The 20,317-nt window shown below is 49.6% G+C and overlaps 2 protein-coding genes across 2 annotated transcripts in view; one reads left to right on the top strand and one right to left on the bottom strand.

The window, feature by feature from the left end:
• PIP4K2B (phosphatidylinositol-5-phosphate 4-kinase type 2 beta) overlaps positions 1 to 14,338 on the top strand; it is a 37,602-nt gene extending 23,264 nt beyond the window's left edge. The window contains exons 5-10 of the mRNA XM_017879001.1: positions 587 to 733; positions 1,739 to 1,777; positions 2,313 to 2,426; positions 8,770 to 9,028; positions 9,500 to 9,603; positions 10,265 to 14,338. Of these exons, the coding sequence (XP_017734490.1) occupies positions 587 to 733; positions 1,739 to 1,777; positions 2,313 to 2,426; positions 8,770 to 9,028; positions 9,500 to 9,603; positions 10,265 to 10,345 (744 nt within the window). The 3' untranslated portion in view covers positions 10,346 to 14,338. The remainder of the gene's footprint in view (positions 1 to 586; positions 734 to 1,738; positions 1,778 to 2,312; positions 2,427 to 8,769; positions 9,029 to 9,499; positions 9,604 to 10,264) is intronic.
• Positions 14,339 to 15,764: 1,426 nt separating this feature from the next.
• PSMB3 (proteasome 20S subunit beta 3) overlaps positions 15,765 to 20,317 on the bottom strand; it is an 11,856-nt gene continuing 7,303 nt past the window's right edge. The window contains exons 4-6 of the mRNA XM_017878999.1: positions 19,322 to 19,499; positions 17,386 to 17,480; positions 15,765 to 15,868 (exon numbers count right to left, since the gene is read on the bottom strand). Coding sequence (XP_017734488.1) covers positions 15,820 to 15,868; positions 17,386 to 17,480; positions 19,322 to 19,499 — 322 coding nt within the window. The 3' untranslated portion in view covers positions 15,765 to 15,819. The remainder of the gene's footprint in view (positions 15,869 to 17,385; positions 17,481 to 19,321; positions 19,500 to 20,317) is intronic.

Here is a 20,317-nt window from a genome sequence, read left to right as displayed (position 1 = left end):
CTGTCCATGAGGAAGGCAGGGAGTCCCGTGGCACCATCTGTGTGTCTGTCCTCAGCCTGCTTGGGTCTTCATTTCTGGGGCACCTGAGAAGGGCTGAAGGGAACTTCTGGTGTTTCGGGAGTTATGGCAGAAACCCTGGGGCATGGCGTGGGTAAGAGCTTTGGATATGGAGCCGTTCTCTTCTCCCAGATGGCTGGATCCCTGGCGGGCCTTGTCTCTTCCCTGTGGCTTTCCCATATCAGGCTGGCAGAAGAGATGCAAGGTGTGGATCAGGGATTTTCCTGTGGTAGAATCCTATTTTAAACAAAATCTTAGGTGAGATACTAATAATATGAACCCACAGGGACTCTGAGCCACCTGCTCAGATCGCCTTTCTCTCTGTCATGCCAACAGGAGGCTGGAGATGGCTGTTGCCTGTTTTAAGCCTGAGAAACCCCTATTGCTTCATAGAACCCAGCTGGAGAACTACTGGTCTAGAGGCTGGAATTCCAGGGGGCCAGGGAGCATTTTAGTCTGGGGTGAGCCCTATCCATCCCTGGCACTGCCTGTTCCTTAGTCTTTTCTCTCTTCTTCCTTTCTATTCTAGTTCATAGTGGAGTGTCATGGCAACACCCTTTTGCCACAGTTCCTGGGCATGTACCGCCTGACCGTGGATGGTGTGGAAACCTACATGGTGGTTACCAGGAACGTGTTCAGCCATCGGCTCACTGTACATCGCAAGTATGACCTCAAGGTAAAGGGCTCTGTGTTTGCTGGAGCTGTGCCTCCCTGCTGTCTGAGCTTCAGAGGGGCCACTACTCCAACTTCCATGTAATTGGGAAGGCTGGAAGCCTATGTGTTGGCATGGACAGGGAACTCGAGTGGATATGCCTGATTCTTGTGGACCAAAGGCTGTTTGAAGTCCAGATGACAGTAACAGGAGATTATTTAAGCCTTAAATGTGCCATATTTATGCAGCAGTTGATGTTCCTGTCTGTGGAATGTGCACAGCGAGGGAGGCTGTGCTGACGCACGCACTTTAGCATCCATCAGGCCCCCATGGACTGCCAGCACAAGTGCATCTCTAGATGCTGAGAAGGACACACTTGTGGCTGTGAACTAGGGTGCTCCGTGTTCTTGAACCTGGCTTCTGACTTCTGTTAACTTATGCCGGCATCCCTTTCGTCTGTGCTGCAGCTGCGCTGGTTTCCTCTGCGTTCCTGCAGTGCCTGTGCTCCTCTTCCCAGGATTTCACACCTGCTGTCTGGAATAGTCTCCTCTCTGTCCACCTCCTCCTTCCCCAACCTAATTGCTTCCTCCTTACCCTTCTGAGCTCAGCCCAAATACTATTTCCAGGAAGTAGGTAGGCCCTGGCCACTGTCCCTCCGCAGGCCAGGCCCCTGTGGTGTGTGCTTTCAGAGTGTACTGTCTCCTCCCTGTACCACTGAGCACCATGGTAGTGAATGAGCTAATGACCGTGGAACCACTGCTGAATATGTCTCCCCTGTTAGAAGGAAAGTGGCTTAAAGGCAGGGACTGAGCTTCTCCAGTGCAGTCCTGTTTGCTGAGCACATAACAAGTATATTGCACGTAGAGCTCTATAAGTGGGCTTGACACAGTAAATGAACAAGGTGCTGCCTCCTGGCCCCTCTAGGACTCTAATCAGCCTATTTGAGTTCACCTGCTGGCTCTCCCATATTTGCTCATGCAGTCGACTTTGCCTCAGCTGGACTTCCCCTGATGGCTCTTCTCCTTTCAGGGTTCTACGGTTGCCAGAGAAGCGAGCGACAAGGAGAAGGTATGCTGGTGCTGAGCAGGAATGGAAGGGTTGCTCAGAGTCAGAAACAACTCCTGTCAGCCATCCTGTCCCTCGCCCACCCCAGCCCCTAGCCGAGCTCCCAGACATACCATCTGTCAACATGAAATGCCCTGTGTCACGAATCACCTGCCTGTCCTTAACGCTAGGCCTAAACCTTGGTCTGTGGTCTTTTACCTCTGCCCTCACTAGGTTCTTCATAGTCCTGCTGGGATGGCAGACATTTCCATCTCATAGTCTAGCCTGAGTCAGTTACTGGCTGCCTGAGCCCTGAACTGGTCCATGCCATGCTCAAGAGGAAAGAATCCTTTAGTCGTTCCTCATCTTTCATGTATTTGCCCTCCCTGCCTGCCCAAAGCTGGGGACTGGAGGCTCCTGCACTGTTGATTTAACAGGTTGAGTGTCAGTACACTGAAAACCTTTCCGCTTTCTGTACAGTTGCTCCCAGCAGAACAGTTGGGTGTCCCTGGGGTGAATGAATCAGGCTTACCCAGCCTAACTGCTGTTGCTCATCTAGGCCAAGGACTTGCCAACATTCAAAGACAATGACTTCCTCAATGAAGGGCAGAAGCTGCACGTGGGAGAGGAGAGTAAAAAGAACTTCCTGGAGAAACTGAAGCGGGATGTTGAGGTACTTACTAACCTTCATTTTCACTTGCAGGGCTCCTTCTTACCTAGGGTAGGAGCCTCTTAAACCTTAAGAAGAATGGAATTCACTACTTTCCAGGAGTATAGACAAAAGGAAGGGTGGTGATTTGAGCAGTGTGGGCACTTATGGGCACCTAAAGCAAGTGCAAATGATCATTCCACCTGATGGAGCATAGTTGGCGCCAGTAGTACCTTTGTAATTTAGTTTAGAATGCTTTTCCCTTTTCACTAATTCATTCCAACACCGTTTCCAAACTCCCTTCTGCTGTTGTCCCTACAATGGAGAGGGCATCTGGCCATCAGAGCTGTAGGAACCCAGCTCTTAAGATCCTGTAACCCCAACATTTTGGGAGGCTGAGGTGGGAGGATCACTTTAGCTCAGCAATTCAGTACCAGCCTAGACAACATAGCAAGACCTCATCTCTACTAAAAATTAAAACATTGGCGGGGCACGGTGGCTCAAGCCTGTAATCCTAGCACTTTGGGAGGCCGAGACGGGTGGATCACGAGGTCAGGAGATCGAGACCATCCTGGCTAACACGGTGAAACCCCGTCTCTACTAAACAAATACAAAAAATCTAGCCGGGCAATGTGGTGGGCACCTGTAGTCCCAGTTACTCAGGAGATTGAGTAAGGAGAATGGTGTAAACCTGGGAGGCGGAGCTTGCAGTGAGCTGAGATCCGGCCACTGCACTCCAGCCTGGGCGACAGAGCGAGACTCCGTCTCAAAAAAAAAAAAAAATTAAAACATTTAGCCAGGGGCAGGGGCACACACCTGTAGTCCCAGCTACTTGGGAGGCTGAGGTGAAAGGATTGAGCCCGGGAGATGAGGCTGCAGTGAGCTGTGGTCTCACCACTACACTCCAGCCTGGGCAACAGAGTGAGACATTGTCTCAAAACAAAAACCAAAAAAGTTGGCTAAGCATGGCTGCTCATGCTTGTAATCCCAGCACCTTGGAAGGATGAGGTGGGAGGATCACTGGAACCTAGCAGATCAAGGCAGCATGAACCATGATCGTGCCACTGCACTCCAGCCTGGGTGACAGAGCAAGACTCTGTTTCAAAAAACAAAAATCCACCAACCAGGTTCTTCTCTGGCTCTAGCTCTGATTCTCCACTTATCCAGCAAACTTCTGTTTGTAGTCCGGGGAGGACAGGTGCTCAATAGGGAGAATGTTACCTGGACCACTTGATTACTCAGTGTCTTCTCTTTTGATAAATTGAGAGGCTGCTCGTTAAAACCAAACCCTACAAACAAACTTGGGAAAAAAAAGTTTTTTGTTTTTTTTTTTATTGTGGTAAAATACATATATTAATGGGTGTATTTTTTTTGGTGGGGGAGGAGATTTTCACTCTGTCCCCATGCTGGAGTGAAGTGGCATGATCTCGGCTCACTGCAACCTCCACCTCCTGGGTTCAAGTGATTTTCCTGCCTCAGCCTCCCAAGTAGCTGGGACTATAGGTGCGTGTTAGCCATTTTGAAGTATGAGTGGCATGAAGTATGAGTGGCATGAAGTACATTCACATGGTTATGCAACCAGCACTACCATTCATCTCTGAACTTTTATATTCCCCAGCTGAAACGCTATACCCATTGAACACTAATTCCCAATTCCCCCTCCCTAACCCCTGGCAATCAGTATTCTATTTTCTGCCCCTGTGAAGTTGACTACTCTAAGAATTTCACATAAGAGGAAGCAAACAGGCCAGGCGCGGTGGCTCACGCCTGTAATCCCAGCACTTTGGGAGGCCAAGGCGGGCGGATCACGAGGTCAGGAGATTGAGACCATCCTGGCTAACACGGTGAAACCCTGTATCTACTAAAAATACAAAAAGAAAATTAGCCAGGCGTGGTGGTGGGCACCTGTGGTCCCAGCTACTCTGGAGGCTGAGGCAGGAGAATGGCATGAACCCAGGAGATGGGGCTTGCAGTGAGCCAAGGTGTGCACCACTGCACTCCAGCCTGGGTGACAGAATGAGACCTCATCTCAAAACACACACACACACACACACACACACACACACACACCCCTGATTAATATTCCATTGTTTGAATGTATTACATTTTGTTTATTCATCAGTTAATGGACCCTTGTTATATCAGTTGGGGTTCTCCAGAGAAACAAAACCTATAGAATGTTTTGTAAATCTCTTTATACCAAGAGATTTATTTTTTATTTTATTTATTTATTTATCTTTGAGACAGAGTCTTGCTGTGTTGCCCAGACTGGAGTGCAGTGGCACGATCTTGGCTCACTGCAAGCTCCACCTCACTGCAAGCTTCACGCCATTCTCCCACCTCAGCCTCCTGAGTAGCTGGGACTACAGGTGCCCACCACCACGCACGGCTAGTTTTTTTTGTATTTTTAGTAGAAACCGGGTTTCACCGTGTTAACCAGGATGATCTTGATCTCCTGACCTCGTGATCTGCCCTCCTTGGCCTCCCAAAGTGCTGGGATTACAGGCGTGAGCCACCATGCCTGGCCCCAAGAGATTTATTTTAAGGAATTGGTTCATGGGATTATGGAGACCAACGAGATCTGCAGTCAGCAAGCCGGAGGCCCAGGAGAGCTGGTGGTGTGGTTTTACTCTACAGGCCATCAAGCTGCCAGGCAGAAGAGGTTCCCTCTTCCTCACAGGAGGGTCACCCTTTTTCTTCAAGCCTTCTGCTGATTGGATGATGCCCCTCCAAACTGGGGAGGGCCATCTGCTTTACTCAGTCCACCAGTTCTATGCTCATTTCACCCAGAAACCCTCACAGATGCACTCAGAATAATGCTTGACCAAGTGTCTGGGCACTCAGGCCCGGTCCAGCTGGCATATACAATTAGCCGTCACGCTTAGGTTGCTTCCACCTTGTAGCTGTTGGGAATAATGCTACTGTGAACATGGGTGTCATAAACCTCGTATTGCTAGGAAGCATTTCCTTAGTCACCCCTAACTATGTTCTTTCTTTATTCTATCTTTCATCATCTGACATTATTTGTCCTGAGTCTTTCTCCTTCTCCCTTTTCTACCTCCCCCTACTGTCGTTCTAAGAAGAATTTAATGCAGTTTACTCAGTGCATTTATTTTCAATGCATATTGCTTTATAAATGTTCTCAGGTGGGTGGAGGGCATGGTGCATGGACCCTCTTTTTCTTGGGACCCTGGCCCCTTCTCCCTGGGCCTTAAGAAGGCTTTGTCTAGAAGTGTTCAGAGTGGTGTCCCTCCCGCCCTTCCTCTTCCAAGGAGATCCTGCTGGGCTCCTATCTTTAGGGCTCCTTGTGCTTTAAGTTGTGTTCTGGGCCTGTGCATAGAGCCACTCTGCTTCCATGGTGATTCTCCTCCTAGTTCTCTGTTAGGGCCTAACACTGGTCAGTCTGGCAGTCTCCTAGTGACCACTGTGTGATGGTGGCTGCACTCCTGCCTCTTTATTAGCTAAACTGGAATGCCAGCTGGCCGTTTCCATCCTGTATCATTCCACACTTTGTCTGGAAATCCTAGATAAAAGACTTGAACCACCACCCTACTCACAGCACCCATTAAACAGATGAGAAAACTGAGGCTTGGCAAGGGGAGTCACATGATGCTAGGGGGAGGGCCCCAGAACTTTCTCCTGCACCACACAGCCTCTTTCGACCTTTGGGGAATGGGTTGAGAATATTGGTTGGTTCTGGCTGCCATTCTTGTGTGGTTTTGTGTTCCCTCTTCCTTTTTTTTTCTATTTTCACCTGGGCTAATAAAGAAGTCAATGACATTGTTTTTTCAGACTTTGTCTCTGAGGCCAGTTAGAAGTATATTTTACCTTGCAACCCAATGGATACATACAACTAAAACACTGTCTACCTTTATTTTCTATCTTGTATTCTGATATTTTTATTCTGTTTTATTATACTGTAGTCCCCCTTTATCAGCAGGGGACATGTTCCAAGATCCCCAGTGGACGCCTGAAGCCACAGATAGTACTGAGCCCTATATATACGGTGCATGAATTTTTTTCCTTTTTCACAATTTCACGGATAGAAGATTTGTTCTTACAGGAGATCTTAGCAACCTCAGCATGTAATTTATTTTCTTTTTAAGTCAAGAGCTTTCACCTTTTCACTTAAAGCTGGCCAGGTGCAGTGGCTCACACCTGTAATCCTAGCACTTTGGGAGGCTGAGGCAGGTGGATCACTTGAGGTCAGGAGCTTGAGACCAGCCTGGCCAACGTGATGAAACTGTGTCGCTACTAAAAATACAAAAATTAGCCGAGTGTGGTGGTGATGCACGCCTGTAGTCCCAGCTACTCAGGAAGCTGAGGCAGGAAAATCACTTGAACTTGGGAGGTCGAGGTTGCAATGAGCCGAGATTGCACCAGTGTACTCTAGCCTGGGTGACAGAGCAAGACTTTTTCTCAAAAAAAGAAGGCACTTTATGGCTTCTCTTTGGCATATCTGAATTGCCAACATCACTACTCTTGCTCTTTGGGGTCATAATGAAGTCAAATATGGGTTACTTGAATACAAGCACTGTGATACAACTATAGTGAACTGATAACCAAGATAGCTACTGACAGCTACTGAAAGACTAATGGGACATTAGTGTGTACAGTGTGGATACACTGGACAAAGGGATAATCTGCATCCTGGTCAGCACTGAACAGAACATAGCTAGATTTTATCACACTACTCAGAATGGTGCACTATTTAAAAACTTATGAATTATTGGCCAGGCGCGGTGGCTCAAGCCTGTAATCCCAGCACTTTGGGAGGCCGAGATGGGCGGATCACGAGGTCAGGAGATCGAGACCATGCTGGCTAACACGGTGAAACCCCGTCTCTACTAAAAAATACGAAAACTAGCCGGGCGAGGTGGCGGGCGCCTGTAGTCCCAGCTATTCGGGAGGCTGAGGCAGGAGAATGGCGTAAACCCGGGAGGCAGAGCTTGCAGTGAGCCGAGATCCGGCCACTGCACTCCAGCCTGGGCGACAGAGCGAGACTCCGTCTCAAAAAAAAAAAAAAAACTTACGAATTATTGCTGGAATTTTCCATTTAATATTTTTGGACTGTGGTTGACCACAGGTAACTGAAGCCATTGTGGATAAGGGTGGACTACTGTATTTAATTTAAAGAAATCCTAGTTCCAGCCCACTACATTGGGTTTAGGAGTCGTAATGGGTTGAAATTTGTGATCAGAAATATATTGCTGTGTTGCATCCATCTCTCCAGCCTCTTCCATAGTATATCATTTCATTATTTCTTTCCTCAAACTTGGCCATGGCCTCTTTTTTTTTTTTTAACAAGAGACAGGGTCTCACTCTGTTCCCCAGGTTTGAGTGCAGTAGCACCGTCATAGCTTACTGCAGCCTCAAATATCTGGACTCAAGCGATCCCACTTCAGCCTCCCAAATAAGTAGGACCACAGGTGTGCACTGCCACGCCAAGCTAATTTTTTTTGTTTTTTGTTTTATTTGAGACGGAGTATCACTGTGGCCCCCAGGCTGGGGTGCAGTGACGTGATCTTGGCTCACAGCAAGCTCCACTTGCCAGGTTCACACCATTCTCCTGCCTCAGCCTCCCGAGTAGCTGGGACTACAGGCACCTGCCACCATGCCCAGCTAATTTTTTGTATTTTTAGTAGAGACAGGGTTTCACTGTATTAGCCAGGGTGTTCGATCTCCTGACCTCGTGATCCACCCGTCTCGGCCTCCCAAAGTGCTGGGATTACAGGCATGAGCCACCACACCCAGCCACACCCAGCTAATTTTAAAAGTTTTTTGTAGAGATGGGATCTCACCACATTGCTGAGGCTGGTCTCAAACTCCTGGCCTCAAGTGATTCTCCCTAATTGGCCTCCCAAAGTGCTGGGATTGCAGGCATGAGCCACCGTGCCCAGCCACCATGGCCTCTCTTGGTCCCAAACCGTCATGGGCTGTTCCCTCTTCCTGCAGCGCTCATTCTGTCTTTAACCTGCAGCACTTGCCTCACTGACTCCTCTTCATCCTTCAGCCTTGGCCTCAACTCCTTTCTTCAGGGAGGGTCTTGCTCACCCCTCCTGTAAACTCCCACAACTCCTTGATTTTTTTTTTTTAAGACAGTCTCGCTCTGTTACCCAGCTAAAGTGCAGTGGTGTGATCGCAACTCACTGCAGCCTCAACCTCCTGCCTTTCCCCTGCTGAATGACTATCTTCCCCACTAGACTTAGAGAGCTCGCTGAGGGCAGGTGCTCTGATGCCTTACTCTCTGTTGAATTTCAAAACTCTGTAGAATTGAGTTGAATGCCTTTTCCCCCTTTCTGGATGTCACTGGGATGTCCTGTGTAACCTCTTCTTCCTTCCATCTTTCCGTCCTTGGCCTTCCTAGTTCTTGGCACAGCTGAAGATCATGGACTACAGCCTGCTGGTGGGCATCCATGACGTGGACCGGGCAGAGCAGGAAGAGATGGAGGTGGAGGAGCGGGCAGAGGATGAGGAGTGTGAGAATGATGGGGTGGGCGGCAACCTACTCTGCTCCTATGGCACACCTCCCGACAGCCCTGGCAACCTCCTCAGCTTTCCTCGGTTCTTTGGTCCTGGGGAATTCGACCCTTCTGTTGATGTCTATGCCATGAAAAGCCATGAAAGTAAGTCAGAACCTGTGCCTGCCCTGCACAGCCCTGCCCTCATCCTAACCCCTCAGCTCATTGTTTAGATCCTTCTAGGGGGCATCTGGGCCTCCACCTCATTCATTGCTGCCTTTGACCTCTTTCTGCCTCCAGACTCCCCTCCAGGGTCGCCACCTCAACCTGGGGCCCTGGGGCTCCTTCTCTGCCAGGCTTTCCTATGCTTCCCTGCTTGTCCTGGCTGACTGAGGAATGGTTCTGCTCTGGTTCATGGGATGAACCAAACTTGATTGACACTGTCCTGTCAGCCCCTCAGAGTGACTGTGAAGATCCAATAAGATAAGAGCTATGAAAGCTGGAAAGGACTCCACTGGTCCTTTTCTCAGCCCCAACATGATAAGCCTTGTGTCTGGGGGTTGTAGCAGTGCCCAGCTGCTTTCTGCCCTTCTCCTGCCCGCTCTTCCTGCTTCCCTGCTCTCCATGTCCCTCCAGGTTCCCCCAAGAAGGAGGTGTATTTCATGGCCATCATTGATATCCTCACGCCATACGACACGAAGAAGAAAGCTGCACATGCTGCCAAAACGGTGAAACACGGGGTGAGTCCTCTCCATCTTCATCCAGGGCCCAGCTGAGTCGGTCCGTCTATGCTCACCTTCAGACCCCAGTGAGGGCAGTCTCAGGCCTCTTGCTCCAAGGAACACACTCCTGTCCCCTTCCTCCCAGGAGAGCGGACTGGAAGAGCAGCCTGCCTGCCTTGCCATATTCCCTGTCTTCACCTACCCACTCCCTGCCAGGCTGGGCCCAATTTGTTTATTCCCCAGTTCTCTAGCCCTTGGGGCCAAGCCCGCCAGCGTTTTTCCTCAGGGCCTGCTGGGCCTATTGTGCATCTTGTTGAAGGGCCAGTAATAGCTTTGTTTCCATGACCATACTGCTCCCCATAGGCCTGTTTCCCCGTGGGCCTGAAGCCCTGTTCTCCATGTAGTGACCCCCACAGAGATCCAGAGCCTCTCTGCCACCTCCCCACTGCCTTTCTTCTACTTCGGTACAGGCCTGGGGTTATAAATCACAGGAGTGGGGCCAAGACAGTTCAGGACTTATGAGCCACTTCCTGAGGTAGTCTGCTCAGTCTTGGTGGGGCCGGGGGGTGGTATTCAACTCTGATACTAAGTGGCCTCTGAATACCCTGGCTCCTCCCAGGTGCAGCCTCCTGATTGGGGCACAGGAACTCAACCTGAATCAACCTCTTGTGTATTACAGGCAGGGGCTGAGATCTCGACTGTGAATCCTGAGCAGTACTCCAAACGCTTCAACGAGTTTATGTCCAACATCCTGACGTAGTTATCTTCTACTTTCAGCCAGAGCCAGAGAGCTGGATATGCGGTCGGGGATCGGGAGTTAGGGAGAAGGGTGTATTTGGGCTACATGGGAGGGTGGGAGCAGAGTCGGGTTTGGGAGGGCTTTAGCAATGAGACAGCAGCCCGTGACACCGAGAGAGACTTTAGCTGAAGAGGAGGGGAATGTGCTGTGTGTGCACCTGCTCACAGGATATAACCCCACCTTCTACTTACCCTTGATTTTTCCCCCCATTTGACACCCAGGTTAAAAAGGGGTTCCCTTTTTGTTACCTTATAACCTTTTAAGATACCTTGGGGCTAGAGATGACTTTGTGAGTTTATTTGGGTTTTGTTTCTGAAATTTCATTGCTCCAGGTTTGCTATTTATAATCACATATTTCATCACCCTACCCACCCTCCCCATCCTTGCCGAGCTCTCAGTTCCCTTCAATTAAAGAGACACCCAGTAGACCCAGCACAAGGGTCCTTTCAGAGCCAAGTGCTCTGATGCCAGGTTGGAGAGGTCAGATGCCTCGCCCTGCTGCATTTGCTCTTGTCTGGATTAACTTTGTAATTTTATGGAATATTGTGCACAACTTCCTCCACCTTTCCCTTGGATTCAAGTGAAATGTTGCATTATTCCTCCATCCTGTCCGGAACATACCAGGTCAGCACCAGACATTTCGGATCAGAATCAGAGATCTCAGAGGGGAATGAGTTCATCCTCATGGGATGGTGAGGGGCAGGAAAGCGGCTGGGCTCTCGGACACCTGGTTCTCAGAGAACCCTGTGATGATCACCCAAGCCCCAGGCTCTCTTAGCCCCTGGAGTTCAGAAGTCCTCTCTAAAGCCTGCCTCCCACTAGGTCAAGAGGAACTAGAGTACCTTTGGATTTATCAGGACCCTCATATTTAAATGGTTATTTCCCTTTGGAAAAACCTCGGAAACTGATGTATCAAATGAGGTCCTGTGCCCTCGATCTATTTCCTTCCTTCTGACCTCCTCCCAGGCACTCTCACTTCTAGCCGAGCTCTTAGCTCTGGGCGAATCTCCAAGCACCTGGAGTGCTCTTTTGCAGAAACACCTCCTTAAGCCCCGGGATGACCTTGTAGGAGATCTGGCTCCCTTTGCCTGGAGAGTTACAGCCAGCAAGGTGCCCACATCTTAGAGTGTGGCGTCCAAACGTGAGGTGGCTTCCTAGTTACATGAGGATGCGATCCAGGAAATCCAGTTTGGAAGCTCGATGTGAGTTTTGACCTGGCCCCGCCTTGGGGCTGTTTTTTCTTGTTGCCCCGCTCTAGACTTTTAGCAGATCTGTGGCCCACAGGCTTTTTTGGAAGGAGTGGCTTCTTGCAGGTGTTCCACCTGCATTCGGAGCCTGCCACCCACGCCCTCGGAACTGAGCCACAGACTGCTCTGGCCAGGAGAGAAACAGCCCTGTTACTCTGCATTGGGGGAGGTACATTCCTGCATCTTCTCACCTCCTCAACCAGGAACTGGGAATTTGGGATGAGATATGGTCAAACTTGTAGATAACCCCAAAGATGTGAAGATCGCTTGTGAAACCATTTTGAATGAATAAATTGGTTTCCTGTGACTCCTTCCAAACCTGGCCAAGCTCAGCTTCCAAAGCGGAACGAGCACTGTCTCTGTGCCTGACTCAGCATACAGGTCAGGAAAGAATGGAGACGGCATTCTTGGACTTCAGTGGGGCTGCTGGCTTGGATGGGAAACCATTCTGGAAGAGGCAGATGGGGGTCAAACCACTGCCCTGGCCCCAGGAAGGGGCCATAGGTAGGTCTGAACAACTGCCGCAAGACCGCTACATGACAGGGAACTTGAAACCAACTGGCTCATGGAGAAAACAAATTTGACTTAGGAAAGGATTATATAGGAATAATGTTTGGGCTTGATTTCCCCATGTCATAATGAAGAATGCAAGTTTGGATCTGCTCCTCGTCAGGCCCAGCATCTCTGAAGCTGAGAAAGCTGTCTTCCAGCAGCCTCCATGGCCTTGGGCTCCCACTGGCTTCTCTGCGTTTGGTCTGCTGATCATGTTGCCATAATGTGTTTGGAAAGTGTAACACATTCTTAGCAGTTAAAGACGACTACCAGGTATCTAACTTGTTTAACATTGTGTGTGTGTGTGTGTGTGTGTGTGTGTGTGTGTGTGTTGTATATTGTTTACAGTTTGAGAGGTAGCATTCTGTTTCAAATGCTTTTTGTTTTTCTGACAGTATTGTTGACTGGGTCGCAACATTTTGAGCTGTGGTTTGGTGGATTTTCAGTTGTTTTTTTTTAAAGGTCATTCGCTGTGCTATCTTCAAAACCTTGAGTTTGGCCCCTAATGTTTGGCATTCTAATGTTTAAAAGCTATTTATCTTGCTTTATACAAGTTTCCTTTCTCTTCTTTTCATCATGATACTCTATTCGATCTGCAGTTTGAATGTAGAGAAAGAGGACTGATTCCCCAAGCACCGTCTGCCCCCACTCTTTCCTCCTTGGGTCCTGCCATTCTTTTACTGGGCAGCCGAAGGCATCAGAGGGCAAGTGATTACCCTCAGCCTCACTCCCTGGGGCCATGAAGAAAAGCTCAACAGTCTCATGGCATCTCCGAATAATGTCGGGTCTCCCAAGAAGAAAGGTGTAAGAATAAGGACATGGCTGATTGGGCGAGGCCAGGATAGGGCTAAGGCCAGGATTCCTGGCTGGCATCCAGTCACCCCTTCTCCCATCCTTCTCCCTCTTCCACAAGTCCACAGCCGAGACACTGTAGTCTCCCAGCCACAGTGACGAGTGCCCTGGAAACTCCACTGACCTCTAGATGAGGGTCCCTGGCCCTGGTTCCTGTTAATTAACCACTGGGTATTTGTGTCCCCCAGCACAGACTCCTTTCCTATGCCCTGTGGCTTGGGGTCACAGGGCTTGCCAGGAAGCCACAGTTGAGGGGCACAGACTGAAGCAGTGCTCCACCTCTCCTTGTTTCTCTAGCTCAGGGGTTGCTGGTCTGTGGCAGGTGCCACGAGTGGCCCCTGTGGCTGTTCTCAGTGGCAGTCTCTTAAGTTCCCACCACAGGCAGCTCTTCGTCCCCTCTCCCTACTTCACTCTTTCTCTTGCCTGTACTTTTGGCCTCCAGTGGGCCTGCTGGTAGCACTCAGGGTGAGGCTAGACTCCTGCCTTGCCTTTCCTATCTTCATGGTCTGCCAGGGCATGCCTTGGGGAGGTGGATCAAAGACCCAGGACTTTTATCAGTAGCCAGTCCTACCCCCCAGTTGTCTTTTTACCAATTCAGGGTGGGAGAGAAAACGGCAGCACCCCAGCATGTGAGTTACTCAGGTGTTGGGGGCCAGAAGGGACAGTGTGTTTAAACAACCCTCAGAGCTCTGGCCTTAAACCTGTGGCCCCCCCACCAAGTCTAGGAGCCTCATCTCTTTCTGGCAGTCATGCGGGCAGGGGGTCCTGAAAGGGAAAACCCATTCAGACAACTGTTCCCCAATCTACCAGCCATCTGCAGGGGCAGTGACGCGGCCCCTCCCTCCTCTAGAATGTGCCGCTTATGAAGAGTGCCCCACAGGGAAGAGGAGACTCAGCTGTCCTTCAGTAGCTTGTGCCAGTATCCCAGGGCAGAAGTTTCCACAGGAGCCTCTTGCCCTTGCTCAGAGCCACTTTGTGAGGCGGTGGGAGCCAACACCCTTGGGGGAGGGGGCAGTTCTGCTCAGCACACCCCAGCATCAGGTCAGATCATTGAAATTAAAAAATGTGAATGAAGTTCATACCTACCTTTTGGGGAAACAGGATAACCCACCACCCCACCAAGTGTGTGACTTCTCCATATCCCATTGCAGTTTCCAGTTTTTAAATAGGAATTTTCAATCCCCCGTGCTTGTCTAACGTCTGCTTTAAACAGTTCGAGACCCTGTTACTGTTTGAAAATGCATGCATGTTACAATGAATCTCCAACCTGAGGAAAAAAATAAAACTCAAAAAGCTTTGTGTACATCTGTTATGTGTGAGTCCTTGGGAAATGAACCTTTTTTTTTTCTTTGCAGAATTAAAAAGTTTTGGTCCTAGCTTTAGAGGCAGCTTCGGCTAAATCAATGTATGGCTTGAGTTTGGAGAAAGAATATATGGTCAATGACATCCCGCTTTCAGATGCAATTAATAAGCAGTGGTTAAAAGCACAGCACTACTGCCTGGGTATGGGGGCTCATACCCAGTACTTGGGGAGGCCAAGGCAGGAGGATCGCTTGAGTCCAGGAGTTCAGGACCAGTCTGGTAACATAGTGAGATCCCGTCTCTACAAAACAAGAATTAGCCGGATATGATGGCACATGTCTATAGTCCCAGCTACTCCGGAGGCTGAGGTGGGACGATGACTTGAGCTTGGGAGGTTGAGGCTGCAGTGAGCCATGATCGCACACAGCACTCCAACCCGGGGAATAATGAGACTCGTAAGGAAAAAACAAAACACCACAGCACCAGGGCCAGTCTGCCTGTTAGCTGTTACCACCATGCACATGGAAGAACACACAGACCACCCCCTTCTCCAGCTGTGTAGAGCGAACTCTGGCTAGGAGCCACTCACCTGACATAATTGAACATGTCACCTCTGTGCACATCATCTACTCCATCTGAGCACTTAACTTAAAACATAGTGGTTCTCAAAGTGCGGTCTTGGACCAGCAGTGTCATTAGCACCTGGGAGTCAGAAATGCAAATTCTTAGGTTCCAATCCAGATCTCCTGAATCAAACTTTTAACGAGCCCTCCAGGTGATTAACGTTTGGGAACCACTCTGTTATGCAAACGTTAGGCCATCTATGTAATACAGGTTGCAAGCTGGAATCACTTGGGGGAATTTTGGAATAGACAGGTGCCCTGGCCCCTAAAAGGCCAATTAAATCAGAATCTCAAGGGGTGGGATCAAGGTATGTGTTTTAGGAGTTCCACAGGTGACTAATGTGCTGGCCAGGTTAAGAAACACTAGACTACTTATGGGTACTTGGCCAAATATCTACCTGAAGCAATAAAAGATGTAAGGGTTTTCTCATAGAGTTTGAAAAGGATTCTAAGCTCTGGAGTCATGTCAAGGACATCAGTTTATGTCCTTGCTTTACCACGTATTAAAGTAGACTTGGGTAAGTTATTTAACTGTCCTTCTTCTCCAAACAAGGATAATCTCAACTACCTTGAGTCATTATGATGAATAAATTCTAGACCATGTAAAGCACTTGTGTGGGGCCTAGCACACAGGGAGCATGCAGCAAGTGACATGTGGATTGTCCCCACTGGCACGCACCCGTGGAGTAGAGCGTGAGCCAGAAAGCAAGCCGAGGGCCAGGCTACACACACCAAGTGGCTGGTTGTAGCTGCCCAGCTGGGGCAGAGATCTGCAGAAAGGCATCAAAGACAAAGAAGCAGGAGTCAAAGACAGGCTATTTTATTTCAAAAAAAAAAAAAGTGGGCTCTGGGAACAGGGTTAGTCCATTCGGGCCTTCAGTGTCCTGGTGGTGATTTTGTCCTTCTCGCTGCAGAGGAAGAAAATCACAAGAAAACATCTCTACCCATCTGGACCGTGACTGTGACTAGCTCTCCCGGCCCTCAGCACCGAGCCCTCAAGCCCTGGGGTAAGGGAGCAGAACAAATGGCTGCCCGCTGCCTCTAGGTGTAACTATCCTGCTCTAGTTCTTTCCTGCTGGCTCATCTCTGCCTGTGGTGAGGAAGGAGGGACAGGAACAGAGACCTGGGCAGACTTTACACAGGTGGAACCACCTCGGGGAGGCTTTCCCAGAAAATGATTCTGGGAAAGGGCGACTTCACAGCTCTCCAAAGAAGGGAAGGAGCTTGGCTGGATGCGGTGGCTCATACCTGTAATCCTAGCACTTTGGGAGGCCGAGGTGGGTGGATCATGAGGTCAGGAGTTCAATACCAGCCTGACCAACATGGTGAAACCCCATCTCTACTAAAAATACAGAAAGTAGCTAGGCGTGGTGGCATGTGCCTGTAATCCCAGCTACTCAGGAAGCTGAGGCAGGAGAATCGCTTGAACCCAGGAGGTGGAGGTTGCAGTGAGCCAAGACAGCACCAGTGCACTCCAGCCTGGGCGACAGAGCGAGACTCATCTCAAAAAAAAAAAGAAGGGAAGGAGCTCCTCCAAGCCTAGAGAATAAGCCACTTAGGAAGGAGAAGGTATGGTTTCACCCCAAAGAACATAAAAAAACCTTCGGTGGTAAATTCTGTTTTTTGTTTTTTTTTTGAGACAGAGTCTCACTCTGTTGCTGGAGTGCAATGGCGCTATCTTGGCTCACTGCAACCTCTGCCTCCCAGGTTCAAGCAATTCTGCCTTAGCCTCCTGCATAGCTAGGATTACAGGCGCACACATCACGCCCAGCTAATTTTTGTATTTTAGTAGAGACCATGTTGGCCAGGCTTGTCTCGAACTCCTGACCTTGTGATCCGCCTGCCTCAGCCTCCCAAAGTGCTGGGATTACAGGCATGAGCCACCGTGCCCGGCCAAATACTGTTTCATGGTAATTACGCAGGCTATCCCCCGAAAGGGTCCTAATGCTTATCCTGCAATGTAGGAAAGTGGTTGGAAGGACACCTTCTATTCTATCCAATCAGGTTCCCGGTGATGTCTCCAAACAAGAGGACAAGGGGGATGGCACTTAGGGAGCTGGCTGGGGCTTGGAAATTGGTCCCTAGAGCTCAGAACATCATATAGATCTGGGCTGGAGAGAGGATACAAGCCACCTAAAATTTCAATCCATTTGTAGTAGCTTTGCTGTGGCTCACCCCAACACAGATCCCTGAGACTTTGGGGACATTGTTAAGGAAGAAATGTCTCTTGTGAGCACGGGTCACAGAACCTCAGCTGACAGAGGCCAGAGGAAGCTGGGTAGGCTGCCAGCTACCAGCCATAGGTAGGCATGGACTTTTGCTCACCCAGGACAGCCAAAAGCACCTTTCTTACCTCATACCTGACCAGGGGGTTGGGAAAATGGGGTGTATGCAGAGTGTCTAGACTTCTGCAGCCCATACTCACATGATGTGGACAATAACTCCCATGCCTGACACTGCATCCCGGTCCACAGCATTCAGCATGGCTTGGGAGATGGTTTCAAACAGGTGTTCCGGATCCTGCCAACAGAGTGGGACCCCTTCAGACCACAGCCTCTGGCTCTGATTTGGTTTGGTCCCTTAACTCTCTTTTTTCTAGGCTCAAGGTTCCCAGCTCTGGCCTCAAGACATGCCTGAAGTAAGGGGTGATTCCCAGGATGTGGGAAGCCCCCTCAGCTCCTTCCTTGGAAGGAAGCAGAATTATGTAAAGGGAAGTGAAAGAGATGTCAAGCCCTGAATTTCTTTTACTAATCAGCAGTGTGACATTGGTCCCTTCACTGAGCCTCAGTTTCTTCTCTGTAAAATAGGGAGAAGAATCCCTATTTGGCTCCCATGTGCTTTAGCAGCTGTCTGATGGGCTCTGATCCTGGATATCTTAACAGGTACCTCAGAACCCAACCTATCTCCAACCACAAACCCACTTTCCCCAAACCTGTTCCTTCTACATTCTGTCTTGGCTAGCCTAGCTGGAGAATCCAGCCATCCTCTGTCTCTCCCTCCTTCGCTTCTGTTTTAAGTGACTAAGTCCCCTTGACAGCTGCCTTCCTGCCTCCCCACTGCCACTGTCTTTGCTCAGGGCCTCAGTGTCTCCTGCAGGCGATAACAGCCTGTCACGTCCACCTAAAGGCACCTGATTCCCTAGGTTCCTTATGGCAGAGGACAGAGTTCAAACTCCTTGGCATGGCATTCAAGGCCCTTTGAGGTCTCATCTCAGTCTCCAGCATCGTTTCCCACCATGTTTAACCCACACTCCAGCCAGGTTCAGCTCTCTCCAGTCACTGAGCATACCTGGCCCTTCCTGTACCTTTGCACAGGCTGTTCCTTCTGCTACCAGACTCTTTTCTTTCCTCCTCTTCCCAACAAACTGCAGTTTAACGGTATTTGGGTGTGTCTTGCTTCACTGGGCTGCAGTGGGCCCTTGAAAGCAGACTGTACCTGCTTTCCCCAATGCCCAGGAGAACTGACACTCAATAATGACAGCCGACCCTCACCGTCGAGCACCATCTAGTCTCTTCTCATTTGTTTTTTTGCTCGCTTTGGCAGCATATATACTCATTTGTTTTCCTTAGCGCCACTGTGGGTTTTTGTTTTTGTTTTTTTTTTGCGATGGAGTTTAGCTCTTGTTGCCCAGGATGCAGTGCAATGGCACGATCTTGGCTCACTGTAACCTCTGCCTCCCAGGCTCAAGCGATTCTCCTCAGCCTCCTGAGTAGCTGGGATTACAGGCATGCACCACCATGCCCGGCTAATTTGACATCTTTTTTTTTAGTAGAGACAGAGTTTCTCCATGTTGGTCAGGCTGGTCTTGAACTCCCGACCTCAGGTGATCTGCTTGCCTCAGCCTCCCAAAATGCTGCGCTTACAGGTGTGAGCCACTGCCCCTGGCCTCCTCAGCACCACTTCTAAGGTAGACTCTCTTATCCCCATTTTACAGTCAAGGTAGTGGAGGCAGAGAGGTAAACTGGCTTCTCCAAGAACAATAACTAAGGTGGTGGGTGGATCCAAGTTTCAAACCCAGACAGCCTGGTTCCAAAGCCCATTCTCTTGAGCCGCCTCTAACCCTACACTGAGTTAAATGTTTGCTCAACGAATGGATGTGAGAACCCTGTAAACCCAATGTAAGGAATTCTTACTGCTGTGGCAAATATCTAACTGTGGTCTCCCAACAGAAGATGCTCTCCTTTGGAGCCAGCCAACCCTGGCAGATGGAAGTTCTGGATACCCTTCCAAGGAGCAGCAGCTGCGGCTTTCTCTCCCACCTGCACCATTTTCCCCATTACCTGCCACATAAACACATTTTTTTCCTAATGACCAAGGGTGGGTACCTCAGAACCCAGTCCCACTCCATGCCACCAACATACCATGTTGGGCTCCCAGAGGGACTCACACATTCCGTACATTTGTTCGGCGCAGGTGCCACTGACCACAAAGTCATCAGTCACCATGGGGCAGCCGATGAGGTCTAGAGAGCAAATGAAGGGTTTAAAGGTCTTCGGGTCCAATCCGGCAATGACTGGCTCAGTGTAGTAGGGGCCAAACCTGTGGGGCCAGCATCAGAGAGAGAAACCAGAACTCAGGAATGCTCACTTTCATGTTCAAGCCTATTCAGACAAGGCCCCTGCCTAGACCCAGACCCAAAGGGAAGTGGAGGACCTGTTTAGGAAGATCCCTGAGGCCAGCTCCCTCTGCCTTCTCCTGCCAGCTAGCAATATTCTAAGACTTCTTCACTTTCTTTTCTTCAACACTTACTTTTCTGTCCTTCTCCTCTCTGACCCTCTTGTCCTCCTTTCTTTCAGAATTGTTTTCTTCTAATCCTCCCTCTCCTCACCCAAGGTCCTACCATCACTCAGTCCTCTTTTTTTTTTTTTGAGACAGAGTCTTGCTCTGTTGCCCAGGCTGGAGTGCAGTGGCGTGATCTTGGCTCACTGCAAGCTCTGCCTCCTGGGTTCACGCCATTCTCCTGCCTCAGCCTCCCGAGTAGCTGGGACTACAGGTACCCGCCACCATGCCCAGCTAATGTTTTGTATTTTTAGTTGAGATGGGGTTTCACCGTGTTAGCCAGCATGGTCTCGATCTCCTGGCCTCATGATCCACCTGCCTCGGCCTCCCAAAGTGCTGAGATTACAGGCGTGAGCCACTGCACCCAGCCTGGATCACAGTCATTTCTAAGGGCATGATCTTCAGTTACAGCTCTAAATAGAAACACAGACACACACACATACATACAGTTTGAGATTACAGGCATGAGCCACCATGAAAATAACTTTTTTAGGCCAGGCATGATGGCTCATGTTTGTAATCTCAGCACTTAGGGAGGCGGCCAAGGCTGGAGGATTGCTTAAGCCTAGGCATTCAAG

Source organism: Rhinopithecus bieti, unplaced genomic scaffold (genome assembly GCF_001698545.2).
Source record: "Rhinopithecus bieti isolate Rb0 unplaced genomic scaffold, ASM169854v2 scaffold_10685, whole genome shotgun sequence".
In the NCBI taxonomy this organism is placed as follows: domain Eukaryota; kingdom Metazoa; phylum Chordata; class Mammalia; order Primates; family Cercopithecidae; genus Rhinopithecus; species Rhinopithecus bieti.
Note: the sequence above shows the minus strand (reverse complement) of the source record. Positions and strands in the feature narration are given on the sequence as shown.